This window comes from Simochromis diagramma, unplaced genomic scaffold (genome assembly GCF_900408965.1).
Source record: "Simochromis diagramma unplaced genomic scaffold, fSimDia1.1 OVJJ01000680.1, whole genome shotgun sequence".
NCBI classification, from domain to species: Eukaryota; Metazoa; Chordata; class Actinopteri; order Cichliformes; family Cichlidae; genus Simochromis; species Simochromis diagramma.
Window position 1 is genome coordinate 37224 of NW_024387470.1, and position 22084 is coordinate 59307.

At 41.5% G+C, this 22084-nt stretch overlaps 1 protein-coding gene across 2 annotated transcripts in view; it reads left to right on the plus strand.

Moving 5' to 3' along the window:
• The window catches only part of LOC120723503 (cholecystokinin receptor-like), a 57144-nt gene that overhangs the window by 14607 nt on the left and 20453 nt on the right, over positions 1-22084 (plus strand). Inside the window, exons 1-2 of one of the 2 annotated variants that reach the window (XM_040014984.1) lie at positions 879-3386; positions 3935-4183. In XM_040014984.1, the coding sequence (XP_039870918.1) occupies positions 3937-4183 (247 nt within the window). In that variant the 5' untranslated portion in view covers positions 879-3386; positions 3935-3936. Of the gene's footprint in view, positions 1-878; positions 3387-3934; positions 4184-22084 lie in introns of those variants that run through there. The other variant, XM_040014983.1, reaches the window with a different exon arrangement.

The following is a 22084-nucleotide window of genomic DNA, read 5'->3' on the forward strand; positions in this document are numbered from 1 at the left end:
TGACTCCAAGAACCCTGTCCCCACCGTCAAACATGGAGTTGGAAACAGTGAGCTTTGGGGTGTTTTTCTGCTAACGGGACAGGACTACACTGCATCAAATGGAGGATTGATGGGTCCATGTACCATCAAATCTTGGGTGAGAACCTCCTTCCCTCAGCCAGGGTATTGAAAATGCATTGTGGGTGGGTATTCCAGCATGACATGACACGGCCAAGGCTGAAGAAGAAGCTCAAGAAGAAGCATAATAAGATTTCGGAGTGGCCTCCAGACATTAATCCCATAGAAAATCTGTGGAGGAAGCTGAAGGTTACAGTTGCCAAACATCAGCCATGAAACATTAATGACTTGGAGAGGATCTCCAAAGAGGAGTGGGACAAAATCTCCCCTGAGATGTGTGCAAAACTTGTGGCCAACTATAAGACACATCTGACCTCTGTGATTTGTCACCAAGTACTGAAGCAAGTTTTGCAAAGGGGTCAAATACTTATTTCCTTCATGAAAATGCAAATTAATTTCCAAGTTTTTTGAAATGCATTTTTCTGGATTTGTTGGCTATTGTTTTGTCTCTCACTGTTCAAATAAACCTACCACTGAAATTATAGACTGATCATTTCTTTGTTAGCAGGTAAACGTACCAAATCAGCAGGGGTTCAAATAATTTTTTTCCCCGAGTATATGTTCCCCTGATGTGATGGGATCTGAATGCGTTAGCTTTGTGTCTGACTGAACACTTTAAAGCAGGGGTGTCCAACTCCAGGCTTTGAGGGCCGCTGTCCTGCAGGTTTTAGAGATCACCCTGGGTCAACACACCTGAATCAAACGACTAGTTCATTACCAGGCCTCTGGAGAACTTCAAGACATGTTGAGGAGGTAATTTAGCCATTTAAATCAGCTGTGTTGGATCAAGGACACATCTAAAACCTGCAGGACACCGGCCCTTGAGGCCTGGAGTTGGACACCCCTGCTTTAAAGGTCATGACAGCAATCACAACTATCCATGCCTCACCTGTCAAATCAAGTAAAAAAATGCAATAAGATTAAAACAATCCTCTGTGATCCAGAAAAAGGCTTTTTCCCTTTGACCCTGTGTGAGAGGGGCATAGCAACATCTGCAGCATCCGACATCCACACATTGCTCAAATGATGAAAAGAATGGAATTTCACTCAACTCAACTCTACTCAGTTTTATTTATATAGCAGCAAATCACAACAACAGTTACCCCAAGGTGCTTTATATTGTAAGGCAAAAACCCTAAAATATTAGAGACAAACCTTAACAATCAGATGAGACCTATGAGGAAGGACTTGTTGGAAGGAGGAAAAAAGTCCCTTTTGAACTGGAAGAAAACTCTGGGCAAACCAGGTTTGGACGGAATAGAATGTTTAAAGGTATGCTCACCCTCCTGTAGTTAAAAAGTTGTTATTATGAGGAACATTAATGTAAAAGTAGCCCATGTGAGCATGGCAGAATGCTGTCACATCTCTGAAATGGGCAATCTTTGGCTAATGAAACAGCTTCAAAAAGCAGAGGACTCTTCTCCATCAAAGGAATAATTCATACTTGCAGTTAAGGGGGACAGAATCTCTCACGTGGCAGAGGTGATCAGCATTAACCTGCAATGTCTTCGGTTTAAAACCGGACCGTCTAATCACTCTGTACTTGTTACTGCAGACAAACTTTTTTCATAGTTTGCTTTAAAAATGTTATTTAATTTGTCTATTTATAGGGAGGACATTACTATGAATATGCCAGTTTGAATCAACTTTCATCTTCACTCCTTTGGCAAGATGCTCTCCAGCCAATTAAGCTTAGAGTTAAGTCACAGAAGCAGGATAAAAGCAGCGATACAAAGAGCTTTTTTTTCTCACACTAAAAAGTAATGTCATGCTGCACACACTCAATAAAGCACAATTTATCCCACAGTGTTTCATAAAATACTTGTAAATACACCCACACAGAGACAAGCACAGCTATTAGGCAAACAGCAGAGGACATGGGGCAAGTTGGTAATAAGATACCAAAACAATAATGACAAAAGATCAAAAATACATCATTTTAATGTGCACACTGAAGTCACATAACCGTAGCAGCTGCGGCTCAACAGCTCTGGCAATAGGCTTTCAAGTGTGTAGTTAAATTAAATACTATCAAACACACCTTATTATTAAAAGCACTGAGTCAAATTCTAAAAACTGGGTAATTTATGTGGGTCTTTAAGTTTTGCAAACATTGAAATTCAAAATATGCATCTGTGTGGGAGGACAACAACAGTCACTCAAAGTGTTTTAAATTGCAAGATAAAGACCCTAAAATATTAGAAAGAAACCCCCACAATCAGATGGCGACAGTGGGAAGGAAAACCTCTCTTTTTAACAGGATTCAGTAAGGGCTGTCTCAGTGTTCACTGTGGCACAAAGATGCGTTTTAAGCCCCACAAACACGCGCTGTTTGAGTCCTGCTTCTACTCCTGATGAGCAATGCTTGCCTTAAAGGTGATGTGCTACATTCTGTGCGCAGGCTCTGCTGTAAACCTCCGGACTTCTCGCATGTCTCTGTGTTTAATCAGAGGACTCAGTCAGCACATGGCCAGCCCCGACCTTGTCCTGTCAGATACTCTCATTCTCAAACAGACTCGCTGTGGCAGGCCAGTGTTAGTGAAGGGAGCATCCCAAAAACCCTCTGGCTGGGCCATCCAGCACCCACTGATGCTTAGCTGTATGGCAGCGCTGAAAGAAGGAAATCTTATGAAACACACTGTAGATCACTGTTTCATTATATTCTTTTTTTAAGATCTCAGTGCATGCCACCACATGTCTGTATGATCAATTTGTATAATTAAACCAGTCTATGTTTTTGCTTAACCCTGTATCTGTATCGGAGCCTTTGTAGTCACTATGCATTTTGGGTCTTTGTGTCGTTGTTTTCATAAGCATGTAGTCATTATCTTTGTTTTTGTAGTTATGACAATCTCAACTGATATTTTTTTTAGTAACTTTGTTAGTGTTGTTCAGTTGTCATTTACCTTCTAATCAGTGACTTTGTGTCTATTTTCAGTCATTATGCATCAGTTTGTAGTCATTTATGTCTCTTTATGATTTTTTTGTCATTTGTATCTCTTCTTAGTCGCTTTTGCGTCTCACTGTAGTCGTTTTGATGACTGTGGCCTGGAATTACATCTGGCTGTTGCTCAAATCTTGCTCCTCCTCCTGCCCCTACAAACTGAAAGGATATTATTGTTGATGAAAAGAGAACTGTTTAATTTTGATCTTGTTTTTCCAGTTTGGGTTGTATTCCCAAGTGAGCCACCTGACACGGTCGGCTCCGTGCTTGTGATATTGTCTTCATCTTTTTCTTGAAGATTACTACTAATGCTTTCATTCACAGGGTGAGGAAAGGAATATTGACATTAGCACGATTTAAGATGTTGATTAAGCCAAGTTATTCTGCCTTGTAATAGAGTTTGGTGTTGTTTATGTGCTCAGAGTCTTATTTCCCAGGGGAACAACCTGATCCAGGCTGTTGTCTTCATGTATTGATGCAACTATCTCCTTTTAAATTTTCTTATCTTGATGTTTTCTTTTTATTAATTCATATCTAATTTAATACAAGGGTTGCATGAATAATTAAAGTGTTACTTGCATTTGCATGTAAATGAATAAAACTGCTTTTGGATTAATTTGGGTGTATAGATCCTGGTGAAAGACGTTTGTCAGCCAGCCAGTTCAATTAATGCACCCGTGTTCATCTTATGCTGCTTTTATTTGCTTTTACACTTCTTATTCTTTGTTTATTACTGTTACAAGTACAATTTCTTCTCTCCCAGGACTAAAGTAGTACAAATACTTCCTCCTGGAAACTGAGCTTTTGTTAAGAGAAGCTTACAATATTCCTCCCTATAACTGAAAATGCCCTGTGTCTCTTTGTGTCTATCAGAGATGGACTCCTTGCGTATTTTGCTCTACTCGCTCATCTTCCTGCTCAGCGTCTTCGGCAACCTCCTGATCATCGTGGTCCTGATGCTGAACAAGCGCATGCGGACGGTCACCAACTCCTTCCTGCTGTCGCTGGCGGTCAGCGACCTGATGATGGCCATTTTCTGTATGCCCTTTACACTTATCCCCAACATGCTAGAGGACTTCATCTTTGGAGCCACCATGTGCAAGATTGTCACCTACTTAATGGGTGAGCATGAGACTTTTGATACCAAACCTGAGCTGAACTGTACACTTTTAGTATATGAGGCATTTAAAGAGATCCACTTCCTGTGCTGTTTTTCAAAGAAGGGATCATCTGACCAGTGTGTTTGTAGGGACTATTTTAGGGTCTTTATCTTACAGTATAACATGCTCTGAGCAACTGTTTTTATAAACTGGTGCTACATAACTGAACTTCAAAGCTGGCTCATTATAAGAGCACAACACATCAAAAGCCATGATTGACAGTGAGGCGGATTGCTGTAGGAAGGGAAAATGGATCACTGTCTTGTGTGCAGCAAACAACAGCAGCTAAACACCAGTGCAGAAGTCTCACACTCTAAAGAAATTAGTAAAAACAAAACCCACTGTAGTCACTACAATAAATGCTACCTGTTTAATCGATTTAGCTGAATGGGAGATGTGACATTTATTTGCCTGTGATGATCATCTATCGGCAGAGTGGAGCTTGGAAACCAAACAAACCCTCTGAGAGTAACTTGAAAAAGGGGTTTACAAGATGGAAGCAAGCCATATGCTAGCAGAGTGTAATCAAAAGCAGAGGAAAAGAACCAAAGAAGTTGTTTTATGTAAATATGAATACAGGTGGGCCTTGGCTCTATACTCATTGCTCGTGCTCCAGAGTTGCTGCCAATTTTTTGGATGCGTCAGCCATTGTGTGCTACTTGGAAGGTCAGTGGTTTATTCCCCAGCTCCTCCAGGCTACATGTTGAAGTGTACTTCCGCAAAATAATAAACCCCAGACATGTGGTTTGTAGTCTAAAAAGTGTTTGAGTGCTCAGTTAGAGTTGAAAGGCACTATATATATATATATATATATATAGATATATAAAAGCACCAGTTCATTTACAATTCAGGTGCACTACAGAAAAGGAGCCTGATGTTAATGTGACAGCTGGTAATCCGGGGATGAAGTGGGCTGGGATGATCCTGAACAGCATCTGACACCCTTATTAAGAGTTATTAAATCAGCCAGTTTGTTGTATAATATTGGTATTCCTTCCGGGCAATCCCATGCACTTACCCGTCCAACAAATCAGAAAGTAATGTCACCTCACAGTCTCACCTGCATACTCTACACATTCTTTTTTTCTCCTTCTCATCCCTGCCATGCATTCATACAGACACCAATAAAATTGTGATCAAGTAGCTCAAGCAGGGTTGCTTTATTTTTCAGGAAAGAAAGATTTATGAAAGAGAGGACAGGAGGAGATACTGCATACATATTTCTGTGTCTGTTTCTTCTTTTAGAGGAGAACTTCAGGCCGTTGATTCACACAACAGAATTTTGATCAAGTTTCAAATGGTGACAGAAAGTTAGGTTAATAACACAGCGTGAAAAGCTGTGGTATAAACAATTCATGAATTCAATTACTTTATGCAAATAAAAAGTTATTGATTTATGTATTTTTGGATGGAATAAGAAAAGTAAAAAGGCCACTTTTGTACGTGTAACTGTTGTGTTCCTGCTCTGTGTCTGACAATGAATGGTAAAAGAAACACAGACCTCCAAGTCATTAACTTCCCCACTCCAGCTCCTACAACCAAATACAAACAGTATGGAAGAGGGTTAGCTTAACCCACCACAACTTCCAAGCCAGCAAGAAGGATCTATTCATGCTAGCATAGACTGTGCCTATAATACGTATGTGGCAGACATGTACTACACATTTACAGCATCTAGCAAAGACAGGCACAGTGATGACAATAATTGAACTAAAAACACAATCAGAAACATCAGGGTGGCTAAATATAAATTATATGTGTGTTTTACAGTGCTGGTAAAGAAATGACACTAACCTCTCCCACAGGGGAATTGTAGAAAAGGGGAGAGGCCAAAGGGTTACCCTGTATTTATAGGGTTGCACCGAAGAAGAAGAATGAGGAGGGGCTCTAACTGATAATGAACTACAGGCTTGGAGGTCCTAAAAATCAGGTATAAAAGGAACTGTTTGAGGTCTAGAACACATTTTGTGTAAATATAACAATATGTAATTTATGACCTGGTTACATACGGATTGGGCTCATTATTTCAGAAATCTTACACAACTAGCACAACCAGAATAAGGGAGAGTTTACATTAATGTGATTATTATCATGTTCTTTTTTTAATTAAATATATGCGATCCATTTGGTCATTGGGCTTTATGTGTTTTATTCTTCTAAAAGAGAAATCTGGCCTTCTTTTGTGACTCACAGCTGATCAGACCCTGTGATCCCCCTGCCTAAAATTGCTTGATATTTAACAAGGGTCTGTCTCGCAAAGAGGCTTTTCTCTGGGCTTCTTTTAACCATCACTCTGAAAGTGCTCGAACAGTCACACATCTTCAGGAGTGTGACTTAGCGATGAGCTGGCTCTCATCAGGCCAGAGTTGAGGTGCCACGTGAGGCCTGAGTCAGACTGAAAGCAAAAGAGAGTGCCACGAAACTGAGATAGACTGCAGTACTTTGTCTCTTTGCTCCACTTTGAGCTTTTGAATGGTCGAGAAACGATATCGAGCGGTCAGGATCGCAATCCTATTTTTGTTTCAGAAATGCAACACACCATCTGTGAGAACAGGCTTGCCGAATCTCCTTTTCAATTACTGGGCTCTCTCAGCTGTGATAAGGAGGAAGAGAGCAGGAGGGGCAGCTGCTTTGGACTTAAAATACAAACTTTTTGGTTTTTTGATCACTTTTCTTTAATTTTATGCTTGTTTTAGTTAAGCTACAAAGTAGTCTCATAATGAATGAGTGAAATGATGAAGCACTGGACCACAGGAATTAGCATGGTGTCTTCTTCTGCAGATGTTGATCATTCTTTGCTGCATCTATGCAAAAAAACTGTCAAAGCATTTCATTTTCTCCCTATGAAATGATTAAGATGTCTTAAAAGATGATGAGGGAACTCTTCTAGCAGGTAATACATTTTGTCTGCCGGTGTTTGCAAAACATGAAAGAGTCACTGTTGGTGAGATAACCTCAAATGATCTACAGAGTTACCACTAGTCTTTCTATTCTCTGGATTGGACATGGTTGCTAACATGTCACTATACCTAGTCAAAAAATATGTATTGTGTACACGTTTGTACACCCATCCTTCAGAATACTGCTCATTATAATGCACCGATCAGACACAACATTAGAACCAGGTGAACTGAAAAACAGTGATCATCCTGATACATATTCAGTTTTCTGCTGATGATCAGTACAGCACAAGCTTTTTTTATTGAAAGGTGAAGACCATAAAATATAAGAGCATAACTGCAACAATCCAAAACTAGAGACAGTAGGGAAAAACAAACTCCCTTTTAAGAGGAAGAGACCTCCAACAGTAAAGTAACTGCTGGCACACCAAGAGGCCATCTCTTATTAATACACTTTATAGCCAAAAGTATTGTCTGCCTTCAAACTCACGTGAAATCGAGTTAAATCCCATTCTTAATCCATTGAGTTTAACATGATGCCACATCACCCTTTGCAGCTATAACAGCTTCAGCTCTTCTGGGAACGCTTTCCACAAGGTTTGGGAGTATGTTTATGAGAATTTCTGGCCATTCTTATAGAAGCAAATTTATTAGGTCAGACACTGATGTTGGACAAGAGTCTAGAGTCCAGTGGCAGCATGGTTTGTACCAGTTGGTCAGCCATGGAAACTCGTTCCATGAAGCGCTCTACCCGCTGTTCTTGAGCTAATCTGAACTCTACATGAAGTTTGAAGGTCTGTAGTGATTGACTCTGTAGAAAGTTGGTGACCTCTGCTGACCCCGCTCTGTGAATTTACATGGCCTAGCACTTTGTGGCTGAGTTGCAGTCTTTCCCAATTTCTTCCAGTTTGTTATAATTCCACTAACAGTGGACTGTGAAATAGTTAACGGCAAGGAAATTTTATGACTCATGACAGTTTCATGACAGTATTCACTGAGCTCCTGAGAGCAATCCAATCTTTCACAAATGTTTGTAGGAGCAGCTTGCATTCCTAGATACTTTATTTTATACACCTGTGGCCATGGAAGTGATGGGAACACCCATCACCATGGATGGGTGATTTAATATTCATAATGTAGCAGCATAACTGCAGAGTAGTTTAAGGCCACCGGCTTCAAGTCCAACTATCTAAACTAATTAATCTTTATCAAAAGACTGATTTTAAAATTAGAACTGAGAGCTGGTTCCACAGGAGAAGAGTGTGATAGCTGAAAGCTCTGCCTCTCATTTTATGTTTGGAAACTCAAGGAAGTCTTTTATTGGATAATATGAATTTAATAAAAGATAACATTAATTCATCAGAACATTGTATTTGAAGGGATGATTTTTCAAGGAACTTTTACGACACCCCAACTCAGCACCTAATCTCTTCATTTAAATTGTGGTCTGATTGGATTATTGCCACAGACACATGACTGGACTGACAAGAAACCAAACTTCTGTCAGGCCAGTTCATATTTGATGCAGTACAATTGAAATCCCAGCAGTCATAGCCCCGGTCTCATCAGGGAGTGAGATCAGAAACTAGTGAAAGTTAGAAAATGGGAACAGATATTGAGAGAAAAGGAGAGGAAAGACCTGAGCTCAGTCTTGAAAAACAAAGTGTTATTCATGATTTCATGTCTTAAAGAGTCCTATTAACAGTCAACTTTCTTTTTGGCATTTCCTCTATCCCCCTATTATAGTTGCTTGTCATATTGAGAGCTGTAGTTTTTTTTTTTTGTTTTTTTTTAAACCTTTGATTTTTCTGCCATTTTTGGGTCATGTGTTTGACCTATAGTTGTATTGAATAATTTCTTAAACCAAGATTCTGAACCCTGCAATGTCTAAGAAGATGGCAAGTGCTCTGACCCTGTCCCTGTATTTAGGCAAGAATGGTTTTCAATTTACTGAAGGTTAGAACCCATTCATTTTCTATTCATCTCTGGGGCCCAGTGGCAGCAATCTAAGCAGAGCTGCCCATGCCTCCTTCTCCTCAATCACCCATCATTTAGGATAAACAAGCTGTTTTCAGGGCAATCGAGAGATGTATCTCCAGAATGTCCTGCGTGCACCCTGGGGTCTCCTCCCTGCTGGACATCCTTGAAAAACCTCACCTAGGTGGTCTCCAGGAGGCATCCTAGTCAGCCGCCTCAGCTGGCTCCTTTCCCATGTGGAAGATTAGCAGCTCTACCCTGAGCTTCTCCCAAACAATCTCACGTCCTCCTCAGAATGTTCATATACAAACATTAACATCTCCTGTCAAACTCCCCACGAGCATCTGATCCATTACTTCCAAGAGCAACATCTTCTATCTAGCCCAGGGGTCAGCAACCCTGGGCATGCGTGCCACAGCTCTGGGCCGGTGGTGATTCTTCTTTTTATGAGCCGATGTTTTGGTTTTTCTGTAACTGTATAAACAATGAAAGGTGGTGGATTGGCAAGATGCTGGCCGATGTGTAAAAATAACTCAGTTGTTTGGTGGTAACCATGGTGGAGCTTCCACAGAGGCCAGCATGTGGATGAGGGAAAGAGGAGGCAGGAGGAGGAGAGGCTCAAGGCGGCCGCCGGTGCAAGTGTCAGGTGAACTGAACTCCAGGTAAGAAGTTATGACCTGCAGTCTATCTGGGTCAGATATAAACCAAGTTTAGGTGGAGTTTATTTTCATTGTGGTGACTTTTTATAGTCAGTTACAATAACTCGTACTGCGTGCTAGCTAGCATGACGGAGTTTATATACAGCTGGGTGACAGACAGACAGGTGACAGTCTCAGGTGTATACACTGCTACACAACAGCACAAGAGAAGGAGGATTTAGTGTTTGTGTTATTACGAGTGCTAAACAAGAAGAGTTCCCAGATGGTACAGTGGACACATGTGTGACTCCTGTGATTAAAGCTTCTTTCTTTCATCTTAACGAGTGAACCGTCAGCTCGTTCAAACACACGTTAAAGTCCGTTTGGCTCGACACCACCGAACAGAGGCAGCAATATAACATAGCGAACATTAACAGTGCAGTGATTCCTGCTTGTGCTGTGATATTCAGGACTGCAAACCGAGCAGCATCACTGACTTTCAGCTTGTTGTGTTTGTGGATATATGACTGACTTTAATTATCCACAAAATCATCACATTCTCTGTAAGATTAAGGTCAACTATGTATATATATATATATATATATATATATATATATATATATATATATATATTACATGAACGGGACACAGAAAGGAATTGGCAAGAATACCAGAGGCGCAAAACACCAGCTACTGGTAGACAGAACAATCAGCCGAGACTGCAAGACCAGACTGACCAACCTGTGCACTGCCTGGATTGATTACAAGAAGGCCTATGACTCAATGCCCCACAGCTGGATACTGGAATGCCTAGAATTGTACAAGATCAATGGGACCCTAAGAGCCTTCATCAGGAACTCAATGGGGATGTGGCGTACAACACTAGAGGCCAACTCCAAGCCCATAGCACAAGTCACCATCAAGTGCGGGATCTACCAAGGAGATACTCTGTCCCCACTGCTGTTCTGCATAGGCCTGAACCCCCTCAGTGAGATCATTAACAAGACTGGCTACGGATACCGACTACGGAACGGAGCAGTTGTCAGCCACCTCCTGTACATGGATGACATCAAGCTGTATGCCAAGAGTGAACGAGACATCGATTCACTGATCCACACTACCAGGCTATACAGCAATGACATTGGAATGTCGTTCGGACTGGAGAAGTGTAGTCGGATGGTAACAAAGAGAGGGAAGGTAGTCAGAACTGAGGGGATTGAACTACCAGAAGGCAACATTGCAGACATAGAGGACAGTTACAAGTACCTGGGGATCCCGCAGGCAAATGGGAACCATGAAGAGGCCGCTAGAAAGGCTGCAACCACCAAGTACCTGCAGAGGGTCAGGCAAGTCCTGAGGAGTCAGCTGAATGGTAAGAACAAGATCCGGGCCATCAACACGTACGCCCTGCCCGTGATCAGGTACCCTGCTGGGGTAATAGGCTGGCCAAAGGAGGAGATAGAAGCCACTGACATAAAGACAAGAAAGCTCCTTACCATGCATGGAGGGTTTCACCCCAAGTCCAGCACCCTGAGGCTGTACGCTAAACGGAAGGAAGGGGGCCGGGGACTGGTGAGTGTCAGCACCACAGTCCAGGATGAGACAACGAACATCCAAGAATACATTGGGAAGATGGCCCCAACTGACCGAGTGCTCAGTGAATACCTCAGGCAGCAGAAACCCAAAAAAGAGGAGGGAGACGAGGAACCATCATGGAAGGACAGGCCCCTGCACGGTATGTACCACCGGCAGATAGAGGAGGTGGCTGATATCCAGAAATCCTACCAGTGGCTGGACAAAGCTGGACTGAAAGACAGCACAGAGGCACTAATCATGGCAGCACAAGAACAAGCTCTGAGCACAAGATCCATAGAGGCTGGGGTCTATCACACCAGGCAAGACCCCAGGTGCAGGCTGTGTAAAGATGCCCCAGAGACAATCCAGCACATAACAGCAGGGTGCAAGATGCTAGCAGGCAAGGCATACATGGAACGCCATAACCAAGTGGCCGGCATAGTGTACAGGAACATCTGTGCCGAGTATAACCTGGAAGTCCCGAGGTCAAAATGGGAGATGCCCCCAAGGGTGGTGGAGAATGACCGAGCTAAGATCCTGTGGGACTTCCAGATACAGACGGACAAAATGGTGGTGGCTAACCAACCGGACATAGTGGTGGTAGACAAACAGAAGAAGACGGCCGTAGTGATCGATGTAGCGGTTCCGAATGACAGCAATATCAGGAAGAAGGAACACGAGAAGCTGGAGAAATACCAAGGGCTCAGAGAAGAGCTCGAGAGGATGTGGAGGGTGAAGGTAACGGTGGTCCCCGTGGTAATCGGAGCACTAGGTGCGGTGACTCCCAAGCTAGGCGAGTGGCTCCAGCAGATCCCGGGAACAACATCGGAGATCTCTGTCCAGAAGAGCGCAGTCCTGGGAACAGCTAAGATACTGCGCAGGACCCTCAAGCTCCCAGGCCTCTGGTAGAGGACCCGAGCTTGAAGGATAAACCGCCCGCAGGGGCGTGCTGGGTGTTTTTTTATTTTTTTTTATATATATATATACTGAAGTAGAGGCTTTAAAACCAAGTTAACGCTGAAAGTACAAACATCACTATTGTCACATAACTTTGCCGACATGTGGCCAACAGTAATGTTTTAATGTTCTTCATTATTAAACATTCGCACATAAATAAGTGACATCATATTCAGTACTTACTTTTGACAGTTCACTCTTCGGCCGCTCCCTTCTGCCGTCTGCCGTATTTTGCGGCAAAATTATCCACACCCACCGCCGCGCTATGGATTGTGGGATATATGGGACCGCGATGCGTGCACCGGACCACGCTTGATATTTGGGGAAATCGACGGCGCATTTGGAGTATGCATTTGAAGTACACTTCGAATTGGGACAGCTGTCGTCGCGTGGCGGTGACGTAATCGCACTCAAAATGCGTACTTCAAGCATGCAGTCTCTTAATTGGGACACAGCCACACACTAGATGTATAATACACCATTCATCCTTCTACTTGCCCATTCATCTAAGCATCCACCGATCTGCCCCAGCTCGGTAATCATATGAATAATAGCCCCTGTGCTGTTTCCATGGCAGTTATGAGATTGATGTTGTAATATTCAGAGAGTATGCTTTCATGTACGAGCACAATCTTCAATCATATTTAGGCATCCATGTTTGTGTTTTTGCTGCTGGCTGTGTGATGCAATTCCTCTGAGGTGCACTTTGCATTAATGCATTAGAGTTTGGGACGTTCGTGGCTTACAGTAAACTTCTGAACAGAAACAGCTGTAAGGATATCTGGCACCTGTAACACACTAATTCCACTGGTACAGTTTTAAGACCTTTGCACTTCTTGAGGCCATCCTTCAGCAGAAAATTAGGTTGATAGGTTTGTAGCTTGAACCTATTCGCTGGAACGTTGAAGACAATATAATTACACAGCAAGCAAGACACGAAGTAGGCAAAGTTCTTCATGTTTCTCGTGCACGGGAGAGAACCGGACAAACGCTGCTCCTTCGCTTGACCCCAGTTGCTCCCCCGTAACACTGCTCTTTTATTGAGGTTACATGAATATGCATAGGTTCATTAACATACGACGTATACATACACACAAAGAGTACCTTGCCTTTGTGTGTGTGTGTGTGTGTGTGGGGGGGGGGGGGGGGGGGTCAGAGTGTGACCCCATAAATGACTTCCCTAAACCTGCTGGTCTGGAAGTCCAGCAGTTCATCTAAACAAAAGGCACTTAGCCTAAAACAGATATAGATACGTTTATCCTACCATAAAACAATAAGACAAGGTACGACCTCTCCCATGCTCCCAGAGTGCTCTGGAATGCACACAAAGTTTGCAGACTATTAAGGATCAAACCTCTACCAATCTACAACTAATTATAAAACTCTAAGCCTATATAAGTAGATATTTCTAAGCATAAATGACAATCAACAATACAAAACCTAACATAGGTGTTACTAGAATAAACAGGCATGGTTTCACCTGAGGAATGCAAATCTTTTCTCCCAGGCTCAGGTGTGCCGAGAGATCTGCAACAACAAACTTCAGAGCTTCAAAAGCCAGTTATCAGGCTGTGAGTGTTGACTCAAGTCAGGTTTAATGAAAAAAAAAAAAGGATTAGAGCATCTTCATTTGGGACAGTGCAGGGGGAAAATGTAAACATTTGGTTCGGTTAGTTGTCTAGTAATTAATTTGTCAGCACCTCATCCAGAATTGCAGCAGAAAATCCTCTCGTCAAACAAAATCCTCACAATTCTGCCAAGTTGCAGAGAGTGAAGCTTTGATCAGTGCATCTGAAAACTCTATCAAAAGAAGCAGTAACTAACTAACTTGGTACGTGGCTATGAAAGAAAGACACACAATGAGACAGGGTAGTTTTCCAGGTGTGTACAGAAACACAGTGGTGGACTGCACTAACAATGGTTAGCTGAGAATCTGGCAAAGAGAGGTTGAGTGCGCTGGTCTTATGAGTCCCCGGCTTAATCACCCGCCGGTGCGAGCAATCAGCAGAACACAGAGGCCCCTCCCAGGGGTGGAGATGCCGGCTCAGAGGGAGACACACTAGCAAACACCCGGACCATGACAACACTTGCAAATTATGTTAATGGCTTTATGAAATAGTTTGATAAACATTTGTGGAAATGCCGATGTAGGGCAGGACGCCTCCTACACCTGTGGCATGCACTTGTGTCTCTGTAAATGAATTGATTAGGTGAAGCTTTTTCCACAGTTATTACAGCAGTATGGTTTTTCTCCCGTGTGAGTACACTGGTCTTTTCAAGTTACCTGAGTGAGTGAACCTTTTTCCGCACTCATCACAGGGGAATGGTTTTTCTCCTGTGTGGGTGTGTTGATGTCTTTTCAAAGGACTTAAGTGAGTGAAGGTAAGTCCACACGCTTCACATAGGAATGTTTTTTCCCCCACTGTGCCCAAACTGATGTACCTGAAAACGAACTAATTGAGCAAAGCTCTGGCCACACTTATCGCAAGAGTAGGGTTTTTATCCAGTGTGCAGACGCTGATAGACCTTCAAACTTAATGTTTTGAACATTTTCCCACACTGCTCACAGAGGTATTGTTTGGTGTCAACTTTCGTGCGCAGATCCAGCTGTTCTTCAACTGAATCTACCCCCTTCTCATAATTGGAGTCAATTATGCAATTTTAGTGAAAGGTAAGTAAAAATATATCCTGGCTGTACCCGTAATGCCAAAAATGCTAAATTAACTTTGGCAACATTTTTATGTCACTATTGACCTTTCACCTTCACATAAGATAAGATAAACCTTTATTAGTCCCACACATAGGAAATTTGTTTGTTCACAGCAGAAAGTGGACAGTAAAAAGTTAAGAGCAGCAGAAATTAAGAAAAACAATAGAGTAGAACAAGATAAAATAGAATAAAATACTATGCTGCATCAGAAAAATTGCACTTAGTGATATTGCACATAAGGGGGATAGGTAAACATAATGAGTGTATAAATTTCAGAGTAAAAGCTGTTAGCAATAAAGAGAGAGTTTGCCAAATTTCAGTCAAGTTTACTACTGTGTATCACACTAGGGTTGGGCGATATGTAAAAATTTTCCAACCAACAATCGTCAGTCCAATAATCGATGATGGGCGATACATTTGCACATACACAGACTTTTTGATAGGAATGTAATCATGCACGGACTGATTTGAACGTTTACAACACAGAGGAAATCAATACATGGAGAAACTAATTTCCCCCCAAAATTTAGGGCTGTCAGCATTGCGGCTTCGTAGCTTACCAAAGTCGTACTAAAACATTTTGACAGATCTTTGAGTGCCGTGTACCACATAAAATCAGTTCGTGGTCAGTTAGCACAACCAGAACTCATGCACTTTTGAGGAAATGAAAGGATTTTAAGCACCCCTTAAAGTCCAAAAATACGGTCAAAAGTCAAAATTTAAAAAGTCAAAATTTTATAATGCCTCAAAGGATTCAAACCAAACATCTCAATATCTGAACATCTTACCTTGGGCATGGGCATCTGAGAGGTTCAGCCTTTGACTATCTCTGATTGGTTTAGACCACGATATGGGCATAATATGTCTGTTGTTGATCACACAGAGTTGCGGAGACTTTTTTTTTTTACTCGAGCCGGCTGGTAGCACCGGTGCAACCTAGGATTCTTTTGGCCGCACATTGGCAGAATGTGCAGCTGTCGCCGTGCACTACTGGATATTGTGGTAATTCCCTATGTTATTTCCCCTTTCTGTGCGTCTGTGCAGAGACACGCGCGTGACACACAAATGGATCAAAGTGCAGCAGCACGGAGTCGGTGCTGCGGCGCTTCAGCAGCGTGTTCATATAGAGATGAATTGACATCAAAACCGCAAAGGATTGTAGGTACGAGTGGCAAGTGGTAGTAGCGCACGCAGGCTTTCACAAGAAAACAGTCACACAGCAATAAAAAGAAACAAAGAATAGCCAAAAGCTGTTGTATTATTAACTGCAATAGCCGGTTGCATGACAGTGACGGGAAGCCGACAGGTAGAGAGATTGGTTTTAATCGGATTCCGTTGTGGAAGAGAAAGTTTTCAAGCCATGTTTCCGAAGTAACAAAGAGCCAACGGATGGCCTGGATTGCAGCCATTCGACGACCAAATATAACATTCCAGAACACTCCAGCTCACATGTTAATCTGCTCCAAGCATTCCCACAAAGGTAAGTCTTCTGTTGTAGTTATTACGTAATTTATCATAACAAAATTGTTGATGTAGGTTACAAATAAGTCTTATATTGATTTGAATTGAATTCGCTGCACTATGCTGCTTTGTTTGCTGTGGCTTTGCGGGCTAATGTTTCTTGTGTTTTGTAGGAAAACCAGCCTACAAAATCCTGGAATGCGATCCAGACTGGGCACCCTCTATCAGCCTGGGTCATACGGAGTTTAAAGCTGCTACCACAGCCAGATTTGATCGGTTAAGCGGGAGAGCGACATCAAAACAGCCACGAGAAGTCCCGCATATATGTGCCCAAGAGTTGTATTGAAGCAATCAAGTGATGAATAACTGTTTTCCAGTATGTTGTTTTGATATGGTTATTTATTTTTTGCATTGAAGAAAGAAAAAAATGTAACAACAGCTGTGAAATGGAATAGTCCAAATCACCAAAGAAACTGGACCTGGGCTTGTTGCAGGGGTCTGAAGTTACTTAACATTTTTTGAGTGTATGCACTCACACTTAGGATCATATAATAATAAATATGTGCGTGATGAAAGTTGGGCAGCACTAGGGTTGCCACAAACGATTATTTTGATAGTCGACTAGTCACCAATTATTTTTGCGATTAGTCGACTAATCAGATCATGCATCCACTGGACGTAAAACATACAGCTTATTGCACCAGCATCTGCTCTTATATAACTATCATTAGCTTACAGCTTTAAGTGTTTAAGGTATGTGCTAACTAAAAATAAAGACAAGATGAGAGTTTATTCAATTTTAATAACATTTGCAGATTGTTTGAATGGAGTTTAATCTGCTTGACGTTTATTCAGCTGGGTAAAAACTATAACTTTAATCTCAGCCAAACCGATTTAATCAGGAACAAATAAAATACTAAAAAAAGCCAAACAATAACATTTTTAAGTTATCTAAGTAACTTGTATATCATGTTTAACCTGAGTAGCGAAAGACGGCGGGGGGTTTAAAAAAGATTTTCTGGGAGTCCGGTGTTCTCACCGACTCTAGTTAGCCTTGAACCCCGGCTAGCTATCGAGCTGGTGGGTAACAGACGTCTCCGAAATCGTTGGAGCGCTTTTGAAAATATGTGGTGTCTTGATAAACTGAACAGATATTTGAGGTTTACACAGCTACATTCTCACCTGAAAATATGTTAATCGTTTATTTTGTGACCCAGAAAGAATAATGAGAGTAATATTAAAACTAACTAGCTGCCGCCATTGTTGACAACTGAGCTGGGCCGCGCTATGAATTCTGGGATACAGCTTCTTCTTCTTCGGGGTTTAACGGCAGCTGGCATCCTTGTACATACAGTGCTGCCATCTTCTGTTTCAGTCCGTTATTACACTCTTAAATACTACTACTTATTTCTGCGTCTTTTGGGATCTTACAAAGCGTCAAACGACGCGTCGACTGTTAAATTAGACGTAATCGTGACTAGTTGACTAATCGTGGCAGCCCTAGGCAGCACGCTAATGTCTTTACTCCATTCTGTATGCTCCTATGGCTCTAACCCTTTCACTCCTTTGATTTTTTCCTCGTACTTTGTTTTTGCCTTTTTGTCAAGTCGGTCTTTGTACAGACCTGCTGTGTTCTCCTTCGTTTTGTACATAATTGTTTTTGGGGCAAATAAAATGAAGGTATGGATTAAAACTGCAGAATTAATGATTACCGGTGCTGGAAATGCTTGATGCAGTGTTTCAATTTTGCTGCCACTAGTACCTACAATGCAACGCGCGAAACTCACGTGGTCTGTCAATCTCTAAGCAGCACCTTCATGATTGGTTTAGGCCACGATGTGGGCATGTTGTCTGGTGTTGGCGACACAGAGACTTAGCCTACGTTCACACTGCAGGTCTTAATGTTCAATTCCGATTTTTTGATCAAATCTGATTTTTTTGTCTGCTTGTTCACACTACAAATAAAATGTGACAACAAACGCGCTCTAGTGTGAACCCTCAAAGCGGCCCGCATGCGCAAAAGAAGACGTCACACACAACGTGCTCTGGTTAGATCCAGACCAAACAGTATTGTTTGACTGATGGCCTTAATATAAAGACTTGTTTCGGACTTTACGTTTCCCAATTTTGCTTTAAGTTATAACGTTATTTTGTTATTTACATATGGCCTAATAATTCCTTATTGCTGTTTTAGAGAGGAGCAGCGCTTCAAAGGATAGTTGCAGATTTTTGTCAGAATCTGCAGATTATACAGTACAAATAAAATGTTCACGTTTCTCCAACGTTGTCTTCCCAACAGTTTCTCTGGATGGCCAGGAAGCGTTCACGATGTCTTGTCCGGCGCTGATAATTGGCGTCTGTTTTGTGTCAGTGACGTAAAAGACGGATTTAATGCGACATGACCATTCAAACAGCAGTCGCTTTCTAAAACATCAGATATGTATCGGATTCAGTACCACATACGAAAGTGACCCAGGTCGGATTTGAAAATATCGGATTTGTGCTGTTCACACTGTCATACCATTATCGGATATGGGTCGCATAGGGTCAAAAAAGTCGGATTTGATGCGCTTTCGCCTGCAGTGTGAACGTAGCCTTTCAGAGTTGCGGAGACTTTTTTGTTTTTACTCAAACAGTTGGTCCTAGGATTTTTTTTAGTGTCACCATTGAGAAATTAGGTCGCATTTGCGACCAAATCTCATATTTTGTGAACAGCAGTCACATTAATCCAGCTCTTACTGAACTGTGAGAATGCACCTTATCAATGCATGAGGGAAGTGCAAAACGTGGTCGCAGTACTATTTATCCAAAGACTGCTCATATTTATCATCTCCTTACAGGAAATAAAACGTACTTCCTATCTTTCAGAAAAAAAAGGATAATACAGCACTTAAAAGGAACACATAAAATTTACAATACATTTAGCTAACGATTAGCTTGCTATGCTAGCGAAGTTAGTCAACTCACCGGAAATGAACAGGAATCATAAAAACAGAGGTACATCGGCATCAACAATTCCATTTCCCAACAGGCGGTAGAATAAAATCCAACTTCGTGTCTTCACACATAACTTTTTTTTTTTAAACAAGGACTAAGGAAAATTCCCAGTGAGTTGCTCTGACCAGCATACATAGCCTTTAGTGATGTGTCGGTCATGGATGAAATGGCTCTTAGAGCCGGGTCTTTGACGTGAACCCTCACCCTCTCTTGCACTTTTTTTCCGCTTCACTCCTTGTGCTTTACGCTGGGATGAGGGGGGAGGGGCAGTAGTTGCACTCAGTAACACAGGAACAGAGCAGGCGGGAGAGAGAGAGAGAAAGAGAGCCAGGGACAAAAACGTCACATTAGAAGGGTAATCATCCACAACTATTTTCAGTTGCGGATGATAAAGGATTCAGAAAGTTTATTCATGCAGGCCTATATGACATAGAATATGCATGTTCTTTTTGTTTTCATATTTTAATTTATATTTAATTGTGTTGTGGGTTTTTTTTTTGGTGTTGTTTCACTTTAAATTTGTAAAAGGAAAAAGCTGAACATTTAAATAGTTAAAAGTTGAAATGTGACTAGTTGGTTTTTGTATTATATGATTTATTTATTACATTTTATGTGGAGTGAATAAATAAAAGTATATTTACGGTGGCCCCAAGAGACAAAGGACGTACAAACTTCAAAACACGTCAGAACTCTGAAGCACGTACAAAACACAACAGAAGTGCTCCAGGATGCTAGGCGCAGTGTTGATCTTTTGTTACCAAGTGGCTACACAAGCCAGCAAGTACAAACGACTGGATTTGGTGTGTGGTAGTAACAGGTAAATGAACTTTTTTTTTTAATTATTTGAATATATATGAGTGCTTGTGTATAAATACACAAACAATACACATATGCTTTCAATTGTGTAATTTAAGTGATCTAGGTAGCTCTGTTTTGGAAGTTCAGTTCATGCTAGAAATGTGTTTTGGAGTTTGTACATGTTTTGTCTTTAGGGGCCACCACATATATTTATATATAAAAACATATGTGCGACAGACTGGCGACCTGTCCAGGGTGTATCCCGCCTCTCGCCCTATGACAGCTGGGATAGGCTCCAGCACCCCCCGCGACCCTGGAAAGGATAAGCGGAAGTGAATGAATGAATGAATGAATGAATATATAAATAAAACCACTTTTTTTTTTTTTTACATTAGTAATTCCTTTTGTGCATAATTTTATATTATTGTTAATAATAAATTAATTAAAGCAACAAAACAACCCGAAGAGCCGGTTCGGAGCCGAAAGAGCCGGCTCTTTTTAGTGAGCCGAGCCGAAAGAGACGGTTCTCTAAAAAGAGCCGGAAATCCCATCACTAATAGCCTTAACGTTGTTTTCCTTCGCTACTTCGCTACTCAAGGTCACAAGCACTACATAATCTCATAGCGCCACCTACTGGCATTCCTCAGGATCAGCAGTTAATTTTCATGAGGCAATTTTAGGTGGGTTACACTTGGAATGCCATGTCTCCTCCTTATCTAATGTGTCATGTTAAAGTGATTTACCTCTGCCGCTGTCAGCATTTGGCTGCTGGTGTTACTCGGCTCCACAAATTCCTCCATCAATTTATCAGCTCTGACAAACATAAAGATAGTAAGTTTAGAGAAAAATGATCCAAATACTGCCTTAAAAACAACACTGATGTTAAGACTTCTCATCCAAGCACATAAACGAATAACCACATATGTACCTTTAAAATTTAGCTTGAAAGTATGATGAAATACTTTAAAGTAGCAATAAGAAAGATAATCAATCAGAATCAGAATACTTTATTAATCCTGAAGGAAATTAGGGCAAATCAAGTTAGATACTTCAAATTTACAGACATTTCATCTTGTGTTGTGCCTAGTTTTAAAGATAAACTGGACCTGAAACATGAATTCAACTGAAAATAACACAATAATAAGTAAAAAACACTCTAAATGTCCTTTGATTTACTATAACTACCACTGACCACCAGTTTTTTTTCTTACCCTTGGTATGTGAGGGACATTTGTTTCGGTCCTGCTTAATGCTTGCCTTCACTGAACTCTGAGAGATGTACCGATGGTTTCCTTGGTATCCAAAGTTGACTCCACTTCATAAGGTCCCAGAAGTGAATTTAATAATCAACACCAAGTATCTCCATTATTTTGGGCTGCAGCTGGTAGTCCTTCTTTACTTGTCAGCCTTGGTGAGCTTGGCTTACCCATTTTGCTATTTGCTGCAGGTTCTACAACTCATAGCACAGATCCTCTCTGGAGTAGGGTGCCTGACTGAATGATACCGAGCACAGCTAAAACCTGGCTAACAAGCCAGCTATTACGAAACCAATATAAGCAGTGCTACCTGGTTAGGATGGACTGAACTTTAAAAATAAGAAAGAGGGAGCCACTGTAGGTAGCTTTGTCCTGTCAAAAACCTGAAAAATGCTAAATGAAAAATACACCTCGGAGGCCAGTATTATACCTGGGCAGCCTGTGTGGGGGAACCCCTTCAGTATTGGTTGGAGTTTAATTTTCTTTAGAGGTTTCATAAATCGGTCCATCGATGGTGCTGATCTCATCTCAGTGTTGACTTCTAGTGGCTGTAATAAAACAGATGGTCTGATATTTTTTTTCTCTGAAATATTG